This window comes from Nerophis lumbriciformis, linkage group LG19 (genome assembly GCF_033978685.3).
Source record: "Nerophis lumbriciformis linkage group LG19, RoL_Nlum_v2.1, whole genome shotgun sequence".
Classification (NCBI taxonomy): Eukaryota; Metazoa; Chordata; class Actinopteri; order Syngnathiformes; family Syngnathidae; genus Nerophis; species Nerophis lumbriciformis.
The window spans coordinates 32,622,121-32,645,560 of record NC_084566.2 but is presented as its reverse complement, the minus strand read 5'-3'; the positions used below and the strand labels follow the sequence as shown (position 1 = coordinate 32,645,560).

Genomic DNA, 23,440 nt, shown 5'->3' with positions numbered 1-23,440 from the left:
TTATGGAACAAAACTTGTTTTTCATTTTTATTTTTTTTCATTGCTTTAATATCATGGGACAGGATTTTAAAGAATGGTGACCCATTTCAGTCAGTACTTGCCTCCGAGGGAATAAAGATTTGTATATAATATAAAGTCTGCATTGGTGGGTAAAGTAGAGACAAATGTACAAGAAGAAGGAGGCACCGTTATATCCCCAACTGGACGTGAACATTCCGAGAGAAGTAGAAACTACAAAGGGGGAACAAAGTGATCCGGTGAAGATGGAAGTTCTGGTTTTGTTTAAAAGCTTTAAAACAACAATTTACGTGACTGTTAACATTTCATTCCAAATAAAACACGAGAGTATCAATGCTTGTGGTTATTTTTTCACTTCCATGACCGTTTACAACTTTGATGTCCTGTCACATGACCTGAAAAAAAAGGGAGCAAGTCGCTTTTTTGTCGCCTTCCTTTCTTGTGCGCTAACCGTGTGAGTAAAAGGGCGGCGCCTTGCGATGATGCAATACACGTGTGTTCACTGTCGGCCACACTAGCAGTGATATGGCAAACGTCAACGCAAAGACTTCTCGCTGTTTTTTTTTTTTTTTCCAGGCTTATCTCGAGGGCGCAGCAGCCGCGAGGCTACAAGATGAACTTCCCTAGGAAGAATCCCATGAAGATGGCGGCTATGACCACCAGGAGGGAGGGCAGGGAGGCGGAGCCGGCCTCTCGGCCCAGGAGGCCGGCGGAGTTGGATGTGGCGTGATCCGAGCGCGCCATCTTCCTCATCCTGGTGCCGTCGTCCTGTGGGGACAAACAAAACGCCGTCAAGTACCGGCCCCGACGTTCCAGTGTGTGGCGGTCTGACCTTTAGTTGCCGGTTCTCATCAGCGAGCTTGTTCATCTCGCTCTGCAGCCGCTTGCACTTTTCCATCACCTTCTTCATCTCCGTGTCGTCCAGGAGGGCGGCAGCCGAAGTGGCGGTGGGCGCGGAGGCTGCGGACGGCTCGGACTTGGCCGAGTTCGTCACGGAGGCAGCTTTGCTCGTCTCGACGTCGTTCTGCATGACAGAGGAAACTCTACATCACACTTGTCACATGTCAAAGGAATAATCTTCAGGGGGTGAAAATGCTAAATTGAGTCATCAGGTGCGTTTACATTTACAAAATCAAACATTAGCAATAAATGCTGTAGTTTGTATTAACCTTAGAGATGTCCAATAATGGCTTTCTTGCCGATATCCGATATTCCGATATTGTCCAACTCTTAATTACCGATTACGATATCAACCGATGCTGATATATACAGTCGTGGAATTAACACATTATGCCTAATTTTGTTGTGATGCCCCGCTGGATGCATTAAAGGGGAACATTATCACCAGACCTATGTAAGCGTCAATATATACCTTGATGTTGCAGAAAAAAGACCATATATTTTTTTAACCGATTTCCGAACTCTAAATAGGTGAATTTTGGCGAATTAAACGCATTTCTATTATTCGCTCTCGGAATAATAGAAAGGCGTTTAATCGGGAAGCAATCCGCCATTTTCTCACTTTCGTCGGTGTGTTGTCGGAGGGTGTAACAACACGAACAGGGACGGATTCAAGTTGCACCAGTGGCCCAAAGATGCGATAGTGGCAAGAAATTGGACGAAATTTGTTCAAAATACGAGGGTGTGGGGAAAGCCGACGAAATGGTCAGTCGTTTGTTCCGCACACTTTACCAACGAAAGCTATGCTACGACAGAGATGGCAAGAATGTGTGGATATCCTGCGACACTCAAAGCAGATGCATTTCCAACGATAAAGTCAAAGAAATCTGCCGTCAGACCCCCATTGAATCTGCCGGAGTGTGTGAGCAATTAAGGGACAAAGGACCTCGGTAGCACGGCAAGCAATGGCGGCAGTTTGTTCCTGCAGACGAGCGAGCTAAACCCCCTGGATGTCTTGACTCACACCACTTCTATCGTCACTTATGCCACCGAAGATGATCAAGAGAAGAATATCGACCCTAGCTTCCCTGGCCTGCTGACATCAACTCCAAAACTGGACAGATCAGCTTTCAGGAAAAGAGAGCGGATGAGGGTATGTCTACAGAATATATTAATTGATGAAAACTTTATTCATTACTCGCGGTTTTACGTAAATTATTATACATAAACTGTGTTTACCAATAATTTAGCTTAAAAACATTTATTTTTTTCAATCATTCGAGTACATTCGGGTAGTCTTGTGTAATGCAGTATTTTGTGTCTATTTAGGTATGGTTAACCTGAGTGCTGAAATCGTGGAAAAATATATGTTCTTAGCGCGCATGAAATGGGCTGTCTGCACTCTCAAAGTGCATGTTGTTGCCAAATGTATTTCATATGCTGTAAACCTAGTTCATAGTTGTTAGTAATTATCTTATCAGACAGTGTTAAGCCGCTGAAATCCGAGTCTGAATCCTAGCTAATGTCGCTATACCTTGCTGTTCTTTCCGCCATGTTTGTTTGTGTTGGCATCACTATGTGACGTCACAGGAAAATGGACGGGTGTATATAACGATGGTTAAAATCAGGCACTTTGAAGCTTTTTTTAGGGATATTGCGTGATGGGTAAAATTTTGAAAAAAACTTTGAAAAATAAAATAAGCCACTGGGAACTGATTTTTAATGGTTTTAACCCTTCTGAAATTGTGATAATGTTCCCCTTTAAACAATGTAACTTTACCATGAATTGATTAAACAAGTTGAAAAACTTATTGGGGTGTTACCATTTAGTGGTCAATTGTACGGAATATGTACTGTACTGTGCAATCTACTAATACAAGTTTCAATCAATCAATCAAAAACGAGGTTTTCCAAAATAAGAGAACAACTTCAACTCCAGTTATGGAAAAAAATGCCAACATGGCACTGCCATATTTATTATTGAAGTCACAAAGTGCTTTTTTTTTTTTAACATGCCGCAAAACAGCAGCTTGGAATTTGGGACATGCTCTCCCTGAGATAACCCTGATACCCACTACAACTACGGGAAATACTATACTTTGACTTTCACAAAGTGCATTATTTTTATTTATTTTTTTAAACATGCCTCAAAACAACTGCTACAAAAACAATGAAGGCACACACTGCAAAAACTGAAATCTAAGTAAGATTAAATATCTCAAATAAGGGTGATATTTGCTTATTTTCTGTCTGATAAGATAATTCTTCTCACTAAGCAGATTTTATGCTAGAGTGTTTTACTTGTTTCAAGTGTTTTGGTCCTAAATGATCTCAGTAAGATCTTACAGCTTGTTGCTGAGATTTGATGACCTATATTGAGTAAAACATGCTTGAAACTAGAATATCAACTGTTGCAAAGCTGTGTCATCAACACTCACAAGTATAAAACTACTTTTTCAAAGTAATAATTTCTTATTTCAAGCATGAAAAAAAAATCATGATTTTGACACAATTGTGTCTCAATTAAAACAGATGACAGCCAAATGGACTTTGCTGTTTTATTTTCAATGAAACAATAGAAAATACGTACTCATATAGTAGTACACTTGGCACAGTACAGTAAACTGACAGTTAATATTTAAACATTTAACATTTCAAACTATTTTGAACAGAAATAGTTCACGCACATTCAGATAAATTCTTCAAAATTACAATTAAAAAATGTTGGCCGGGGGCCCGGCTGTATATATGCGCATTAATTGACTGAAAGAGCACGCACTTGGTGCGATGATGTCATGTTGTCGATGGAAAAATGCATTTTTAGACAATATGATTTGCCTGAGCGGCTAGGAGACCCCGAGAGTAACAAGCGGTTGCCTTGTTGCCTTTCCATTAAGAACAATAAATTAGTTTTTAGTATAAGTTTGCTGGTATCAAGAAATGTAATGCAGAGCGCATATCATTATGTCAAGATAATGGCGCTAGCATTTACTTCAATCAATGGTCAACTTTTACAACTGTGCCATCAGCAGTGCTCTCACTTACGGATTTTTAGTGTGGTTTGCTAGCTGCACTAAAGCCAACCAACAGGCCCTCCAGCGAGTGGTTAAAGCGGCGGGGGAAAATTACAAGGACGATACTCCCAGAGATGAGTGCCATGTACACAACTCTCTGCCTAAAGCGAGTACATAACATCCTGAAGGACAGATACCACCCAGCACATGGCCTCTTCAACCTGCTACCCTCTGGAAGGAGGTATAGATCGATTCGCGCCAGGACCACCAGAATGTCTCACAGTCTGTTTCCCCAGGCTGTGAGACTGCTAAATGAACAGCCTGCCCCTTTGCTGCCCCGGACCATCTTATTACCTCACTCTTCACCACCTCAATAATTGTGCTCTGGACATTGCATTGCTGCAACATCAACGTAACACCCATCAGACATCTGACTGTTCCCACCCCCACACCCCTCTTATCGCGATCTTCCTGACAATGCTAAAATGCTAAACTGTAGACTATGGTCAACCTGCACATCAAATCAAATCAACTTTATTTATAAAGCACATTTAAAATTTACCACAGGGGTAGCCAAAGTGCTGTACAATGAGCAGGTTAAAAGATAAAACGAGTACCGAGCAAACACAACACAACACAAACAGAACACGATAAAAAATAAATAATTAAAATAGAATTAATAAAAACATAAAAACAGGATCACAGCAGGTGTATTATGGGGCGCCATTGCAGGATGGATATCACTCAGTGTTAAAAGCCATGGAATAAAAGTATGTTTTTAAGAGAGATTTAAAAACAGGAAGAGAGGAGGCTTGTCTAACACTCAGGGGTAGGTCGTTCCAGAGCTTGGGAGCAGCAACGGCGAAAGCTCTGTCACCTCTAAGCTTCAGCCTTGTGTCAGGGACCGTCAACAGCAGCTGATCGGCTGATCTTAAGGATCGGGTGGGGCAGTAAGGCTGAAGGAGGTCGGAGAGATGCAGTTTCTATGCTGCTGGACAAAGCTCAAACAAAATCTCGTTGTTCATGTATGACTTAAGTGTTATTATGACAACGACAATAAAGGAATTGATTGATTGACTTAATTTAAGAATATTTTTCAACATATTCAGCAAATGGGTCTCTTTTTTTTTTCTACCAAGAAAAGTGCACTTGTTATTAGTGAGAATATACTTATTTTAAGGTAGTTTTGGGTCCATTGAGGTAAGCTAATTAGGGACCGAATGTCCCTTTGGGACACAGGACCCTATTGAATTTCTAGCGTTTTATTCTTATTATTATTATTATTATTATTATACCGCCGCCTCTTTGAGCTGTAATTTGACCCCCTTAACATGCTTCAAAACTCACTGGACACACATCAGGACTGGCGAAAATTGCGATCTAATCAAAAAACCAAACCCCAAAACTCAAAATTGCGCTCTAGCGCCCCCTAGGAAGAAAACACAGACAAAACTGCCTGTACCTCCCAGTAGGAATGTCATAGAGACATGAAACAAAAACCTCTGTGTTGGTCTCACTTAGACCTACATTTCATACACTGACAACCCCCAGCAAAAATCAACAGGAAGTTTGCAATTCCCCCTTCAAAACAAAAGTTGAGTAAAAACAGTCACCTTTTTTCAAACATTATCTCCTCTGAGCACGTTTGTCGTGTCGGCTTCAAATTAGCACAGGAGAGAGATTGAACCCTTCCGATTAAAAGTTGATGAAAGAGTTTTAATTACTGCTATGGTTTGGATTTTGAGCCCTCAAAGTCGGTCCCGTCCATCGCTGTTTGCAGCTTTAATTTTACTTGTTTTGTAAAGTCTTGACAAGCCAAATTTTCTTGTTCAATTGGCAGATAATTTTGCATAGTTCAAATAAAATACCCCTCATTTTTGTATTTTTTTTCTTGTTTTTGAACACTGACTTTTTGCAGTGAAGGAAGAATCTTCAGGGGAAAAAAATGCTAAATTGAGTCATCAGGTGCGTGTTTTACAAAATCAAACATTCTTGCCCCAAGTGGAGGAGTTCAAGTACCTCAGAGTCTTGTTCACGAGTGAGGGAAGAGTGGATCGGCAGATCGGTGCGGCGTCTTCAGTATCCGTTGTGGTGAAGAAGGAGCTGAGCCAGAAGGCAAAGCTCTCAATTTACCGATCGACCTACGTTTCCATCCTCACCTATGGTCATGAGCTTTGGGTTATGACCGAAAGAACAAAATCACGGGTACAAGCGGCTGAAATGAGTTTCCTCCGCCGGGTGGCGGGGCTCTCCCTTAGAGATAGGGTGAGAAGCTCTGCCATCCGGTGGGAGCTCAAAGTAAAGCCGCTGCTCCTCCACATCGAGAGGAGCTAGATGAGGTGGTTCGGGCATCTGGTCAGGATGCCACCCGAACGCCTCCCTAGGGAGGTGTTTAGGGCAAGTCCGACCGGTAGGAGGCCACGGGGAAGACCCAGGACACATTGGGAAGACTATGTCTCCTGGCTGGCCTGGGAACGCCTCGGGATCCCCCGGGAGGAGCTGGACGAAGTGGTTGGGGAGAGGGAAGTCTGGGCTTCCCTGCTTAGGCTGCTGCCCCCGCGACCCGACCTCGAATAAGCGAAAGATGGATGGATGGAAACATTAGCAATAAATGCTGTAGTTTGTATTAACACCACAAGATGGCAGTAGCTGCATGTGTAGGTCAGAGTGGTTTATATAGCTCTACCTGCGCTTGAAATGTTGGTGTTGGTGTTGGTGTGAAAGGTTTTACCTTGCTGTATAATCCACACATGATGATATACCTACTCGGTGGCCTCGTGGTTAGAGATCGGTAGGTTGTGAGTTCAAACTCCCGCCGAGTCATACCAAAGACTATAAAAATGGGACCCATTACCTCCCTGCTTGGCACTCAGCATCAAGGGTTGGAATTGGGGGTTAAGCCACCAAAATGATTCCCGGGCGCGGCCACCGCTGCTGCCCACTGCTACCCTCACCTCCCAGGGGGTGAACAAGGGGATGGGTCAAATGCAGAGGACAAACTCACACCTAGTGTGTGTGTGTGACAATCATTGGTACTTTAACATCACAATACTAATGCTGAATAAGCAGTTGTCACAATTACAAGTGGTTCTGTTGCTGCTCAGTTAAAATACTTCTAAATGATCATGTAGCCAAAGGGAGCCTTGTTTTCTTTCCCACTTTCTCTTGCACTCCCAATAATTATTCAAGGTAAAGCTGGACGTTGTTTTGGAGTTTATTGCTCTCAGACTCTAATTGGAGCATTGACAGGATTGAAGCTCTTAATGTCCTACTGTAGCATCCATAGTGTTTAGGTGTGCTTCGTACCATTTTATTGTTTTCACAAGGCAGCTCGAAGACGCATCTTAACTTAGAATCCATGAGGTCATCGGGTTTTGCATCTTTCCACTGAAAAAGAAAAGTGCAAATGTTATTCATCGTGAAAGTTCATCATTTCTGTTATCTTTGGGAATGTGTTGGTCACGAGAAACAAAAAAGTAACTTTCAAAACAATCAGGAAGTGACAAATATGTGCCTAAAAAAAATGCAAAGTATGTTTTGCCTGAGCTTGTACTGCCCTCTAGTGGACAAACACAGCCAGTCGGGACAAAGAAGGACATGGTTCTCACCAAAGAGTCCATGTCAGATGTGTTGGATGGAGCAAAAATACTCTGCACCATAAATTTGTGTTTACTTTTCTCGTTGGGGTCATAGTCGAAAGGCTGCAGCATAACTGTGGAGGACAAACACAAAGTTTCTTTAGTCACTCATTGCGTTAAAATATTTGATTCAAATGTAACTTTTTAATGTTAAAACAGAATCGTGTTCCTAGAGACTTTTTATGAGCATCAAATATGAAAAATAAATCATCATCTCCCACTTGTCATAAAGAAAAGGCCTCCTTTCTCCTGAACATGATACCACCTATGCCCCGCACTACATAAGACCACCCCACTGTGTCAAATGAAAAAAGGGGGCAGGGAGATAAGCATGCTTCACTACACATCTTAAAATACATGGGGTCCCTGCAGGTTTCAACAAGTCAAATTTAAGATTTGACCAAAAATGAAAATAATGTAAGACCATTTCCCACCCATACAAATAAAAAGCCATACAGGAAAATTAGAGGCCCAGAATTAATTGATTGATTGAAACTTTTATTAGTAGATTGCACAGTACAGTACATATTCCGTACAATTGACCACTAAATGGTAACACCCCAATAAGTTTTTCAACTTGTTTAAGTCGGGGTCCACGTTAATCAATTCATGGTACAAATATATACTATCATCATAATACAGTCATCACACAAGTTAATCATCAGAGTATATACATTGAATTATTTACATTATTTACAATCCGGGGGGTGGGATGTGGAGGGGGTTGGGTTTGGTTGATATCAGCATACTACAGTCATCAACAATAATATCTGAGAAATGGACATTGTAACAGTGTAGGTCTGACTTGGTAGGATATGTACAGCCAGCAGTGACCATAGTGAGCTCAGAAAGCATAAGAACAAGTATATACATTTGATTATTTACAATTGATTATTTACAATCCGGGGAGGTGGGATGTGGTGTGGGGAGGGAATTGTATTATTTTGCGGTGTGGATGGTTATAAAAAGTTTGATCAAGTGAAAATAGTCTAACAGAACAATCATAAGTATGAAAAACACTAATCTATTACTTCAGGGGTCCCAGAGAGGTAACAAAAAAAAGAGGGTTAGGGGGGGGCATTTGGGGGCATGGTTCCCTCAAGTTAAAGAGATGCTACCATTTTTAAGATGCTTTTGAAGGCATTTCTTACATAGACATTCTGTAAAAATGCAAGAAAATGTACCAATGGTTTGTATTAAAGACTATAGCTCGCTGGCCCACCCAATGTGCTGTTAAGATCACCACCAATAAAGACAAATATCTTGTTGTGAAGCTGACAGAGTCTGCGTCTTGTCATTTTGTGGAGATGAGTTTGTAATGGCCATAGGGCTCCATCGATGTGTATATATATAATAAATATTGACAGTCACAATTAACTTGTGCTCAGCTGGGAAAAGGAGTATATATATACTTATTATGTCATCCATTTACCTAATATTATGAACTGTTACAGGCGTATTCAGTAATCATGCTTACCGTATTTTTCAGACTATAAGTCGCAGTTTTTTTCATAGTTTGGCCGGGGGTGCGACTTATACTCAGGAGCGACTTATGTGTAAAATCATTAACACATTACGTTTATATCTTTTTTCCCTTCTTTATTATGCATTTTCGGCCGGTGCGACCTATACTCCGGAGCGACGTATACTCCGAAAAATACAGTATATTAAAAATGTAATTTAATAGAATGTGGGGATATAAAAAGCATCCAGTGCTATCAGACCGGGCGGAAATTGACGTCACACACCACCTGGAGCACCTGTCAGCCACAGTGTTTTTGCTACGGAGCCACTGCATGGAAGGATCCTCATTTTTTGGCCGTTTTTGTGGACTTACCATTGGCCTGTGGGGAACTGGGACGAACAGAGACTCTTACCAGGAGGACTTTGAGTTGGATGCGCGGTACCGTGAGTACGCTGTGGCTTCCAAGCATTTGATCGCTTGCCGTACGTGCGTGTATGTAACTTGGGGGACTTTGGGGAAATATATGTGCTGTATGAACTTTGGGGAGGTGAACGGCACTTTGGGCTGTGAGACTGCGTGTGTTGTGCAGGTGTTTGATTTTTATTGGCGGGTTATATGGACGGGAGGGGGGAGGTGTTTGTTATGCGGGATTAATTTGTGGCACGAGAACTGGACATAGTATGGACAAATGGGGCCAATTATTATTTTCAATGTTTTTTTTAATTTTGTACTTCTCTTAATCCTTTTGTATGTGCTTTTCACCTTTCTTCACTTTTCTTTAAAAGCCTAACCAGGGACTAAAGGTTGCAAATTAGCCTGTGGCGAGAAGCTTCATGTACTTTGACATCAGTTACCTATGGGTAGCAATGTTTAATTGTACTGTCCCTTTCAAATTAATAACAATAAGTCACGCCGACCTCAATCTTTTGGCTTACATCTGCTCCAACGTATCACCCTCGCTTCTATAAGCAGCAGTTTACCCTCACTATATTCAGGTTCAAAAAGATATGGTCGTGAATACTAACTTGTCCAAAAAAATAATTGTCTTTGTTGTCTGTTACCAAGACTGCCATTAATACAAACACACACGTCTGTTTCCGGAAGTAGGAACACATTTGTTGCTGGAAGTCAGAAGTGCGCTGCTATGGAAACAAAGATAAATGCGCTGAGGAAATAAATTCCGGTAATACATAAAATTACCAAAATACCGTCAATATTGAACATATTACATATTGTTATGAATGTGTCTGTTGCTACATTATATATTTACTTCCATCCATCCGTTCATTTTCTACCGCTTGTCCCTCTCAGGGTCGTGGGGGTGGCTAGAGCCTATCCCTGCCGCATTCGGGCGGAAGTCGGCACCTCATCATGCAGCGTGTACTGTATATAAAACATTGATGGAGGGTTTTGAAATTGTTGTGGAGGGCTTTGAAGGCTACAAAAGTGACTCCCATTATCCGCATTTTGCAAGCACGTCTTTAGGATCCTAAAAATAAAAGACGTGTTCTTTCTCCCATAATGATTGTTAACGATAAGCAAAATAAAATAAAATAAACTGCAGTTCCCTTTTAGGGTACAGTGTTTTATTCTCCTATATTTAAACACAGTGTGACTGTTCAAACCGTGTGTAATGTTACAGTGGCCAAGAATATTAAATATTCTATTATTTTCATTATCATTATTTTAATAAAACTTCTGCCATATTTTTAATGGATACATAGGTTTATTACGCTACTGTATTTAAATGTTTGTCATCATGTTGGTACTTGGGAGAGCCAGGTATTTCCGGAGGTGGAATTTGGTTAAAAAAAAAAAAAAAGTTTTGAGAACCACTGCAATAGAATAAGCAAAAGTGTGATTGTGCAGTTTGGGTGTAAATGTATGTAGTTCCCGTTAGTTTTGCCAAAATAAGAGTTAGCGTGTAGTATTTAACTCTACTAACTCTGCTGCTATAAACTAACCTGCAAAAGAGCAAGAGGCTCCGACGCTGTTAATGACATTGATTGGCTGTGTGTGAACCCCATTAGTGTGTCGACCTGGTAGTTGCAGTTTTTGTGGCTATAAACGCATCACTGGATGCGCCCAGTGTGTGAGGTGAATTTTATTTATATAACGCTTTTTTCTAGAGACTCAAATCGCTTTACATCTACACCTTAAAGCTACATTTAAACCAGTATGGGTGGCACTGGGAGCAGGTGGGTAAATCGTCTTTCCCAAAGACACAACGGCAGAGACTCGGATGGCGGTGTTACGTGCGGGGGTCGCAGCTTGCTGCAAGGTTCGTTCCCCCGGGATGCAGACGGACCACTCCGGACAGGACGTGCAGGTAGGAACATGATTTATTCGTAGAACTCAAACAAGTACCAAAAACTGAAAACAAGCCAGAGGAAAATCGTGCCGATCGCACTCGAAGCTAAGGCTAACACTTAGCATAGGCTAGAAGACAAGGAATACTCACGTAACTGTCGCATAATAATAATAATAATAATAACTGGGATTTATATAGCGCTTTTCTAAGTACCCAAAGTCGCTTTACATGTAGAACCCATCATTCATTCACACCTGGTGGTGGTAAGCTACTTTCATAGCCACAGCTGCCCTGGGGTAGACTGACGGAAGCGTGGCTGCAATTTGCGCCAACCGCCCCTCCGACCACCACCTATCATTCATCATTCAATTCACCGGTGTGAGTGGCACCGGGGGCAAAGGGTGAAGTGTCCCGCCCAAGGACACAACGGCAGCGATTTTTGGATGGTAAGAGGCGGGGAGCGAACCTGCAACCCTCAGGTTTCTGGCACGGTTGCTCTACCCACTACGCCATGCCGCCCCTTGTTTTGCATAAGCAAACAAAGAAGCCAGGCCGACTTACCGGCAAAGGCAGGCTTAAATAATGCCTTGGGAGACAGGTGAGCGTCCCGAACACCAATCAGAGGCAGGTGAAAATAATGAGTTGAGTTGCAAACTCAAAGATGCACAAAACAGGAACTGAGGGAGTCCAAAACTAACAGAAAATAACAAAACATGATCCGGGCCATGGATCATGACAGGCGGGAGCGGGTATTGAACCTGGAGCCCTCAAGTTGCTGGCAGGACCGCTCTACCAACTGGGCCACGCCACCCATTTTGTGCGTCCATCCATCCATTTCCTACCGCTTATCCCTCTCTGGATAACAGGGGGGCTGGAGCCTATCCCAGCTGCATTCAGGTTGAAAACGGGGTACAACCTGGAAAAGTGGCGACCTCATTGCATGGCCAACACAGATAGATAAATTAATCGACCTCTATTGACCGTGATCCTGTGTGTGTCTGGGAATATTTGTGTTTGTATGAAAGTGTGTCCGTGTATGTGCGCGGCCTCCCGTTCCACCAATCAGGCTTGTCACGACATAATTAATGTTCAATCAGCATTGTGCCTCTTCCTCCTTACACAACTGGAAGTACAACCCAGAATAACAAAACAAAGAAATATGACTAACACTAGCATAAGTTATAACATCTTTTAGAAGAAGCGGCGGCTTTTGTGACTGGCTTTAGTTTCACTGTCTGCAGCAGTGCACCAGTAATCCTGCCCTGAATGCAGATTTACAGGCACTCACAGGAGTCTTTATTAGTCCCGACTAGGAGAATAAACACACCTACTAATTAAATCAGAAAAAGGTATTTTTATATCTAAACATTTTTCAACCAGACTTTTTGTTTATGTGTCTGCAAAAATTCAAATCCTCTGATATAACATGTATCGTATTTTCCGCACTATAAGGCGCACCAGATTATAAGGCGCACCTTCAATGAATGGCCTATTTTAAAACTTTGTTCATATATAAGGCGCAGCGCATTATAAGGCGCATAGAATAGACGCTACAGTAGAGGCTGGGGCTACGTTATGCATCCCATAGTTGCGAGACCTGTTGTGGCTCAATATTGGTCCATATATAAGGCTCACCCGATTATAAGGCGCACTGTCAGCTTTTGAGAAAATTGGAGGTTTTTAGGTGCGCCTTATAGTGCGGAAAATACAGTACTAAAAACCTCTGCATACAGACACGATTTTCAAATCATTATAGAGTTTGTGGATAAAAATCATTTTGTTCCTGAAATAAATCATTAAACTTGATTTTATGTGTTGGTACACATTTTACAGTACCTCAAATTCAAACAGCACTTTAATGTAATTGTATTCAATATTTGCTAAAGTATTTGAGTTTTAAAAAACTCCACAATCTGGGTCACCGCTTGCCAAAGCACTGGTGAGAAACAATGATGTATACAAGTAATTAAGGAATACAAATAAAGGTTTTGGTGTTGTTTACTGGTGTCATCTTTCAGTCTACATGTAGCTCTTATATGTGACTGCCATCTACTGGTCACACTTACCATTACACCATGTACCAAATAAAATAGCTCTGAGGTCGGTAAGCACAACCAGAATTATTCCCTACATTAGGCGCACCGGGTTATAAGGCGCACTGTCGATTTTTGAGAAAATTAAAGGATTTTAAATTCGCCTTATAGTCCGAAAAATACGGTATTACCTCAATCAGAATGTCTGTTACAAGATACTGCATTAGTAAACAGTAGGGATGCAACGGTACTCGCTATAATCCTGCACGGGACAATCAAACTTAAATTTTTTTTTTTTTTAATAATCATGAAATTAATCGAGATCGGATGACATGAAAAAATTAATCGGGATCTTTTTTTTTTTGCCTCTGATACTTATTTTTAAGTTGTTGAGATTTAGTTGGAATATGGAATCTTAACAGTCCAGCTCAGAAACGTACCAGAGATGCTGACGGTGGCGCCCGCCTCGATGACGCCGCTGTTGGGCCGCACGCAGTACCTGCGCGGCGCCGTCGTCTTGACTTTGAAACATACTCTTTTGTCGGAGGGGTTCTTCAGTTTGAGGCTGGTGGTGACGACATCTGTGAAGGGACCTGGTGGACACAAAGACCATGAGGTTAGCACCAACATGTGCTAGAATGAACACTTACCGTATTTTTCGAATTATAAGACGCAGTTTTTTTTCAGTTTGGCCGGTGCGACTTATACTCTGGAGCGATTTATGTGTGAAATTATTAACACATTACCGTAAAATATCAAATAATATTATTTATCTCATTCACGTAAGAGACTAGACGTATATCAGCAATCGTCACACACACACGTCAACCAATAAAAATTTGGCGGGGGCGGGTCATGTTGTGAAAAAAAAGATGCTACCTGCTACTACTTCCGTACCTATTAAAATTGATCATTTCATCATTGGCGGTAACTTATAAAAACTGAGAAGGGCTGAACAAAAATGGCACCGAAAAGGAAATCATATACTGCATCCTGTTCGGATTCAGAAAGGCTGGAATAATTGAGTTTGAGTTTGACTTTGAGTTTATTTCGAACATGCAAGCATACAACATGATACATCACAATTTCCAGTTTCTCTTTTCAACATGTTCGAAAAGGAGTAGGAAGAAGCAGAGCTTATTTAATCCTACCCCTTTTCTTTTACATAACAGTTGCTAAAACTTTTGTTCACTTCCTGTTCTCAATTTATTCACAATATACTCCATAAGTAATCACAATAAAAATAAATAAATAAATAAAAATTGGTGAAGTAAGTCATATTTCATATGATGAGATGAGTAAGATTATTTGAGAATGAAAGAATAGATGGATGAAATAAATTCAGAATGTTTATCAAGGTTCTTCTTCTTTGTAAACACTTTAAGTTTGAAGAGTTTCTTGAAGTGGATCATATTAGTACCTTGTTTGATTTCTTTGCTTAATCCATTCCATAATTTATTTCCACATACTGATATACTGAAGGTTTTAAGTGTTGTACGTGCATACAAATGTTTTAAATTACATTTTTCTCTAAGATTATATGTCTCCTCTTTTTTTGAGAAGAATTGTTGTATATTCTTGGGTAGCAGGTTATAGTTTGCTTTGTGTATAATTTTAGCTGTTTGCAAATTCACTATGTCGTGGAATTTCAGTATCTTTGATTCAATAAATAAAAGATTTGTATGTTCTCTATATCCAACATTATGTATTATTTTAACTGATCTTTTTTGTAACACCGTTAGTGAATGAAGTGAACTTTTGTAATTATTTCCCCATATTTCCACACAATAACTCAGATATGGTAACACTAGCGAGCAGTAGAAAATATGAAGTGATTTTTGGTCTAGAACATGTTTTGCTTTATTCATTATTGACGTGTTTCTTGCTACTTTATGTTGTATATTTTTTACATGAGATTTCCAGTTCAATTTATCATCAATCATTATACCTAGAAATTTGGTATCATTTACTCTTTAATTGGAACTGCAACTGACGATGACTCTGACGTAAGCGACGTACCGATAGAAGAGAAAGCGGCGCATTGTCTACCTTTGGAGTTGGCAGAGTTGTTGAAAGCGACACCGAGGAAGAAGATTTCATTGGATCTAGCTATTAGGAGTGACAGATTGTTTGGTAAACGTATAGCATGTTCTATATGTTATAGTTATTTGAATGACTCTTACCATAATATGTTACGTTAACATACCAGGCACGTTCTCAGTTGGTTATTTATGCCTCATATAACGTACACTTTTTCAGCCTGTTGTTCACTATTCTTTATTTACTTTAAATTGCCTTTCAAATGTCTATTCTTGGTGTTGGGTTTTATCATATACATTTCCCCAAAAAATGCGACTTATATATGATTTTTTCCTTCTTTATTATGCATTTTCGGCCGGTGCGACTTATACTCCGGAGCGACTTATAATCCAGAAAATACGGTAGATATTCACGTATTATAAATGTATTGCATTTCAATGCTAAAGCAATATATACTTTACTTTGAAAGAAGAAAAGGTTGGCATAGAAGGTAAAAAAAAGAAGTGGATTAGGTGGAGGGGATGAGAGTGAATAATTGAATAGAGACATGTTGGGCATGAGTCGGACGAGGTCACATACAACGCTTGCTTGAGCATCTTGTGATAAGAGTTTGCTTCCCATTAGCCTGACAGTCAGAAAGTCCTCATGACTTACCTTTCAACTTAAATTTACTAATATTATTAAAAGTAAGAAACGGCATCATTTATTCTCGTGATCTAATTAGGGGTGTAACGGTACACAAACATTTCGGTTCGGTACGTACCTTGGTTTAGAGGTCACGGTTCGGTTCATTTTCGGTACAGTAAGAAAACAACAAAATATAAATTTTTTCCACTAAATATTTCTTAGTGGAATATTTGATGTAATCAGAACCTTGGATAGGTCAATAATTCATAATAACATTGATTTTGATTCAATATTATGCTTTGAACAATGACAGTTTGAAAGAAAAAAAAAAACAGCTTTGTTTTATTAGTCAACATTGCAACTTTTTCTAAATTACATTCAACCTGTAAACTTTTTTATGTCACTTCGGTTATGTTTTTGTTTATTTTAATAGTATTTTTAGAATGTGCCGTGGGCCTTTAAAACATTAGCTGTGGGCCGCAAATGGCCTCTAGGGCACACTTTTGACACCCCTGCCAGAGATAATAAAAAATAAAAAATCTGATAAATCTGTGGATAAAAAGCAGAGCCTAGCGACGCATGCGCGTTTATCATAACTCTCTCGCTCTCTCTGTCTCTGCCCCTCCCTCACCAATGCTGCTGCACGCACAATTTGTTTTGTTTTTAACCCCTTCTTAACCCTGAACGTACAATGAAAATACACGCAACGCTAACTCAAAATGCCGGACATTTGAGGCATTTAAGAAACTCCGCCCTGACAGCTCCGCAAAAGAGGACATGTCCGGTGAAAAGAGGACGTATGGTCAGTCTATCGTAGCCCGTTAGCTGCTAGCATGCCGTGTGTTGTGCCTCGGTGTGCATTGTTTACACAACGTGCGTTACGCTACTTAATATGTCCGTGTGGAAACTCTAGGGCACACTTTTGACACCCCTGCCAGAGATAATAAAAAATAAAAAATCTGATAAATCTGTGGATAAAAAGCAGAGCCTGGCGACGCATGCGCGTTTATCATAACTCTCTCGCTCTCTCTGTCTCTGCCCCTCCCTCACCAATGCTGCTGCACGCACAATTTGTTTTGTTTTTAACCCCTTCTTAACCCTGAACGTACAATGAAAATACACGCAACGCTAACTCAAAATGCCGGACATTTGAGGCATTTAAGAAACTCCGCCCTGACAGCTCCGCAAAAGAGGACATGTCCGGTGAAAAGAGGACGTATGGTCAGTCTATCGTAGCCCGTTAGCTGCTAGCATGCCGTGTGTTGTGCCTCGGTGTGCATTGTTTACACAACGTGCGTTACGCTACTTAATATGTCCGTGTGGAAACTCGTTCGGTACACCTCCGAACCGAACCGGAATCCCCGTACCGAAACGGTTCAATACAAATACACGTACCGTTACACCCCTAGATCTAATGAATGTTCTTTCTATTCCACAATCTAAGTCAGAATATGTAACATGGTGTTTAGCATGGATACACATCATGCACGAGTGAATGTTAAGACTGCTTATTCAACATGGAAGTGCTTAAATTGTGAGGAAACACAAAGGAGGCTAAATTAACGCCATACAATGAGGCCGGTGTTTTATTGCTTAACTAAGCGGCTTGCTTATTTTTGTGCTTCTATGGCAAAAAAGTTAAACTGTGACTTCAAACATTTCATAAAGGTTTTTGACTTTTGACGTTTTGATCATTTCCATTTCCATCATGTTGTATTGCATAAAAAAAGTGTTATAAAAATGTTGTAGAATGAATAGAGTGTTTGTGCCTGCAGGTATTAAAGGATCTGTACGGGCTGCTTTAAGCTGGGTGAGCGTTGACAAAAGGCCACATTCACACGTTGACGGAGATAAGACGCAAGGCGTGACACTGCGGGTGGCCATGACTGAGATGTGGTTATACACGCACGTTTTAGCATATTGCTAGTATGTACTCATTTTGACCAAATAGCAGCCTTGCAATTAATAAAAGTAGCGCTGTTGCTATCTTTTCTTGTTAAATGTAGCCAGACTGTAGAGTGTTTGTTCTCCCCACCCACAAGAATCGTTAAGAGAATCGTTTGAAAAAATGGCAAGCAATTCCAAGGAATTTGAACAAGAACTGGTTTTTGATTCCCATGCCTATACATCATTCTCTTAAAATTAAGAAATAACTGATAATAAACTATAGTGTTTATAATGTAATCCTAAAATACAATAATGATAATAATGCAAGTAATTTAAAATGATACAACCCAATTTTTCATCACCGTATAATTTATTACCATTGTACTGTGTACTGGAAGGTAAATAACTTTGCTAGCCTAAACAACAAATAACAAAACAATACAAAGTCAAACTCCTTGTGTGTTACATACTTGGCCAATAAAGAAGATTCTGATAAACAAAAAAATAAGACTCCTTTCTGTAACCAAAAATGTAATTTAAATAAATATTGAACATCTTAAGGTGCATATTTCACCCCCAGTTGGAAAAACCATAGATCGGATTGTCTTTTTTTTTTTTTGCCATTACGACATTCTTGCTCGTTCTTCCGTGTTGATGGGCTCATATTGCACATCCGGTTTGAAGCTGAAATATTCTCACAAAAAGACATTTGGCTTTGTAATCATACTTTCTTCCTAATTTTTGTACTTCTCATTAGCAAGTAGCGAGGCCATGCTATCTTCCCATGTATTTGTGTAAATTGGTGCTCTTATTACTCTTTCAAAGTCTGCTTTGTAATCTAATCTTGCATTTTGTAGGTCATCGACTATTTTTTGTAACATCAAATCTTGCTTCCCCTCGTGTCCTGTATTCAACATCAAATCTTGCTTCCCCTTGTGTCCTGTGTCCAGAGACTCATTTTATTCAGATGACACCGAAGGTTTCGAGATCTGAGTTATTCTTCTAGATTTTGACATTGCAGCAGCTCGCTGACATCAGTGCCTCTTCAGCAGCGCGTATCAGCTCGCTAACGGCAGTTGCTTCTTTAGAGACCTGCAACATGTTTATTTCAACAATTTTGTAGCTTGTTGTTCAGAGATCAACCTGAGGTTTGAGCCTGTCAACTTATATCACTCTGTCGTCTTAAGCACTTTAAAAACAGCTTCAAACTCTCGCTGTAGCTTCTGGTTGCTAGGCAACTGCTTTGAATTTCATTCCCTTCCAACTTGCCTTATTTCAGCGAATTAATGCCTCTCACCAGACCAAAACAGTTTGAAGATGCCAGGTAACTCTCCTGTGGCTAGGGATGATGTTCGAAAACCAGTTCTCCCGATTGTTCGATAAGAAAAGAACCAATTCCATGGATTCGAATCCCTTTTTGAGAAACGGTTCCCGTTATCGAAGCCACTATAGTAAAGAAAAAGATTTGGTTCTTTATTCGAATCCCTGGGAACGAATCCCGTCACAGGAAATGACGTAGCTCAGTCATTCGGCAGCAGATACAGAAGCAGCAACAACAATGGACCGGAAAAAACGCTCCAAAGCATGGCTTCACTTTACTAAGAAATACAAAGAGGAAATGGCTATCTGCAATTATTGCCAGGCTTCGCTTTTCTGTAAGGGGAGCAGTATAACAAACATGTTGAAACAGGTTCAGGCCGTACATAACCTAAAGGCTAGAGAAACGTGTCGACACGAGGAGAAGCAGCGACTGAGATGACGAAGCACGCCCCTCTTCCTCTGCTTCAACCTGCATTCCCAGTGATAGTGCCGGTGAGTAACTAACGTTAACTGTTGCCGGTTCATTTCCATATCTGCTCACTTGTAAGGCTAAAATAACGTTACCTCTTATGTCAACCAGGACTGCAGTAATGTTAGTGAGACTAACGGTAACAATAACGTTAGCCTTTTTGTATGTGCCTGATAACGTTAACGTTATCTTGTGGCCTACACCACTCCAGAGTTTGCAGGTCTGTCTAATAAATAATACAAATGATGGCAGGATTTTCCCTGCATGTATTTTTCTTAGGTGGCCCACTTAAAGGGGCACTAACAGTATTTATTTTATTTTCAATTTTTTCCTTAAAAAATTAGTGAGTTTTTGTTAAACCAAGTGTTGTGTTTTTTTCCATACACATCTTGATTCGATAAGAGAATCGATAAGTAATCGGTTCGATAATGGCATCGAAATCGATAATGGCATCAAAATCGATCATTTCTTAACAAACACCATCCCTACCTGTGGCTGTGATCACAAATCAGTAGGGGTGTAACGGTACGTGTATTTGTATAGAACCGTTTCGGTATGGGGGTTCCGTTTCGGTTCGGAGGTGTACCGAACGAGTTTCCACACGGACATGTTAAGTAGCGTAACGCACGTTGTGTAAACAATGCACCCCGAGGCACAACACACGGCATGCTAGCAGCTAACGGGCTACGATAGACTGACCATATGTCCTCTTTTCACCGGACATGTCCTCTTTTGTGGAGCTGTCAGGGCGGAGTTTCTTAAATGCCTCAAATGTCCGGCATTTTGAGTTAGGGTTGCGTGTATTTTCAATGTACGTTCAGGGTTAAGAAGGGGTTAAAAACAAAACAAATTGTGTGCGCAGAAGCATTTGTGAGGGAGGGGCAGAGACAGAGAGAGCGAGAGAGTTAGGATAAACGCGCATGCGTCGCCAGGCTCTGCTTTTTATCCATAGATTTATCAGATTTAATTTTTTATTATCTATGGCAGGGGTGTCAAAAGTGTGTCCCAGAGGCCATTTGCGGCCCACAGCTAATGTTTTAAAGGCCCACGGCACATTCTAAAAATACTATTAAAATAAACAAAAACATAACAAAAGTGAAATAAAAAAGCTGAAAGGTTAAATGTAATTTAGAAAAAGTTGCAATGTTGCCTAATAAATCAAAGCTGTTTTGCTCAAAACATAATATTGAATCAAAATCAATGTTATTGTGAATTATTGACCGATCCAATGTTCCCATTACTTCACATCAAATATTCCACTAAGAAAAATATTTTTGGTGGAAGATTTTGCAAATTTGGTAAATAAATAACCCCAAAATTTATATTTTGTTGTTTTCTTACTGTACCGAAAATGAACCGAACCGTGACCTCGAAACCGAGGTACGTACAGAACCGAAATTTTTGTGTACCGTTACACCCCTACAAAACAGTGGTCAAAAATCTTCATATTGATCAAACCCCCGGTATCAAAAGCAGGGCCTTTTTCTTTGCATCTTCGCCCATTGGTAGGGAGTGACACTATATTAATTTAATTTGTTTGATTTTACCTTGCTGTGACTGCACGCCACGATCAATACATGTAGGGAAAACCCTGTCTATATCGCACAACCCTAGTTAGCAGGGGTGTTTATTTTTGCGATTAGAGGTACACTTGGCAGTGGACACGCATCAATAAAGAGTAGAGAAGAGCCCAGCATGAACAACGGCCAAAAAGCACAGAAGAAGTTGCCTGTAGCAAAAAAAAAAAAAAGTGTGAACATCATAAGTGAAAGTAAGACCGTGAGCATGTATGTTCACCACAGTCGCCCACACTTCCTCCATCTATTACCTAACCCTGAGATGCCACCTTGGCTCATCTTGCTGCATGGAAGCCAAGTTCGGGTCCCCCGGGGGCCCATCCTGCTGGTCTAAAAATAGGAGTGAGAGGGGCTGCCCCCCTCTCCTTGCTGGAGGAATCCCAGCAGAGCCTCAACAAGGCAAAGCAGTGCTTGCAGCAGCCCAGACCGATTTAGCTCGGTGTCTGCCAGGGGGACATGTTCCTTCAGCTCGTGTTACTTGGCAAACATTTGTCATGCTAAATGTCCCATTCAACACAGAAGAAATAGGCAGATTGATCAGAAGGCTACCAGGCTGCTAATGGAATAGGTGCATGATTGGGTTACATTTCAATTGATGAGCATGTTGAGGAAGGTTGGCAAGCAAAGGACATCAATAAAACAATCCTGTGTTGCTCTGCTTCTGTTTGGTTAATGCATCCAGTCTGATGACTTCATTCATTTAACCGGACATTAGCATTAATTTAATCTGATGAGTTGATTAATGCACAGGGAGCATTGACAGCATGTGACCTACCACAAAAAAAATACCCTCACATTATCTAGCTTGGGTAAACGACCCAGTCTTGCCTCCCGCAGACCCTGACATGCACCTCCCAAAAATGATAGCTTTGCATCAGCAGCAATGCAGACCGCAGAGCTGTGATTGGTCAGTTTTTGCCAAGGAGGGTTCATGAGCACAGGAGAGCAGACATTCTTCTTGAAATAAACAAATCATTGCATGAAAGAAAACAACAGTAATTGAACATTTGCATGCACACTGATATTGTGTACTTAATATCTCGGTTCGCTATTTAAAAAGATGACTGAATGTTTTGATTTTCAGCTCGCTGTGTTATTAAGAAGTCAAAAAGTACAACACTAACTTTTATTGCCAATCTTGTGCTAACAGGTTCAATTCCGACACAATCTTTCTCGTGCGCACACATCTTTTTCTCACACACACAACACTTCCTTATTCTCCGTCAATCACCGTTCAGGCACGGTACTTTCACAAAACATGAGGACTCTGAACTTAAATAACACATGAACGTAAACATTAAAAACCAGCAGGTTGTTACAACGGTTAAACAGTTTTGTTTATTTTCAATTACCGTATTTTTCGGAGTATAAGTCGCTCCGGAGTATAAGTCGCACTGGCCGAAAATGCATAATAAAGAAGGAAAAAAACATATAAGTCGCACTGGAGTATAAGTCGCATTTTTGGGGGAAATGTATTTGATCAAACCCAACACCAAGAATAGACATTTGAAAGGCAATTTAAAATAAATAAAGAATAGTGAACAACAGGCTGAATAAGTGTACATTATATGAGGCATAAATAACCAACTGAGAACGTGCCTGGTATGTTAACGTAACATATTATGGTAAGAGTCATTCAAATAACTATAACATATAGAACATGCTATACGTTTACCAAACAATCTGTCACTCCTAATCGCTAAATCCCATGAAATCTTATACGTCTAGTCTCTTACGTGAATGAGCTAAATAATATTATTTGATATCTTACGGTAACGTGTTAATAATTTCATACATAAGTCGCTCCTGAGTATAAGTCGCACCCCCGGCCAAACTATGAAAAAAACTGTGACTTATAGTCTGAAAATACGGTACATATCTCTCTCTTGTCCCATGTACCGAACGGCCGAAAAGTATTACAAATTCACCCGTCTTCTGCCAGTCGTCTTGCACAGTCCATCTTCACAAACGTCTTTCCCTCTGGTTCATGACTAAAATGCCCATTGAAGTAAACCGATGATTCTGAATGATTAGTTCCAGTGCAAACAAAGACAATATTGCGGTTGTCATCATTCTTTACAAGAAGGTCAGTATCTAGTCAACGGCAGCTGTGGTTGCTCCTTCAGGAGAAACTGCCACTC

The 23,440-nt window shown here is 40.5% G+C and overlaps 1 protein-coding gene across 1 annotated transcript in view; it reads right to left on the bottom strand.

The window, feature by feature from the left end:
* Positions 1 to 23,440, bottom strand: part of vapal (VAMP (vesicle-associated membrane protein)-associated protein A, like) — a 36,885-nt gene continuing 13,445 nt past the window's right edge. The window contains exons 2-6 of the mRNA XM_061978904.2: positions 13,820 to 13,972; positions 7,541 to 7,644; positions 7,239 to 7,319; positions 851 to 1,042; positions 1 to 786 (exon numbers count right to left, since the gene is read on the bottom strand). Of these exons, the coding sequence (XP_061834888.1) occupies positions 625 to 786; positions 851 to 1,042; positions 7,239 to 7,319; positions 7,541 to 7,644; positions 13,820 to 13,972 (692 nt within the window). The 3' untranslated portion in view covers positions 1 to 624. The remainder of the gene's footprint in view (positions 787 to 850; positions 1,043 to 7,238; positions 7,320 to 7,540; positions 7,645 to 13,819; positions 13,973 to 23,440) is intronic.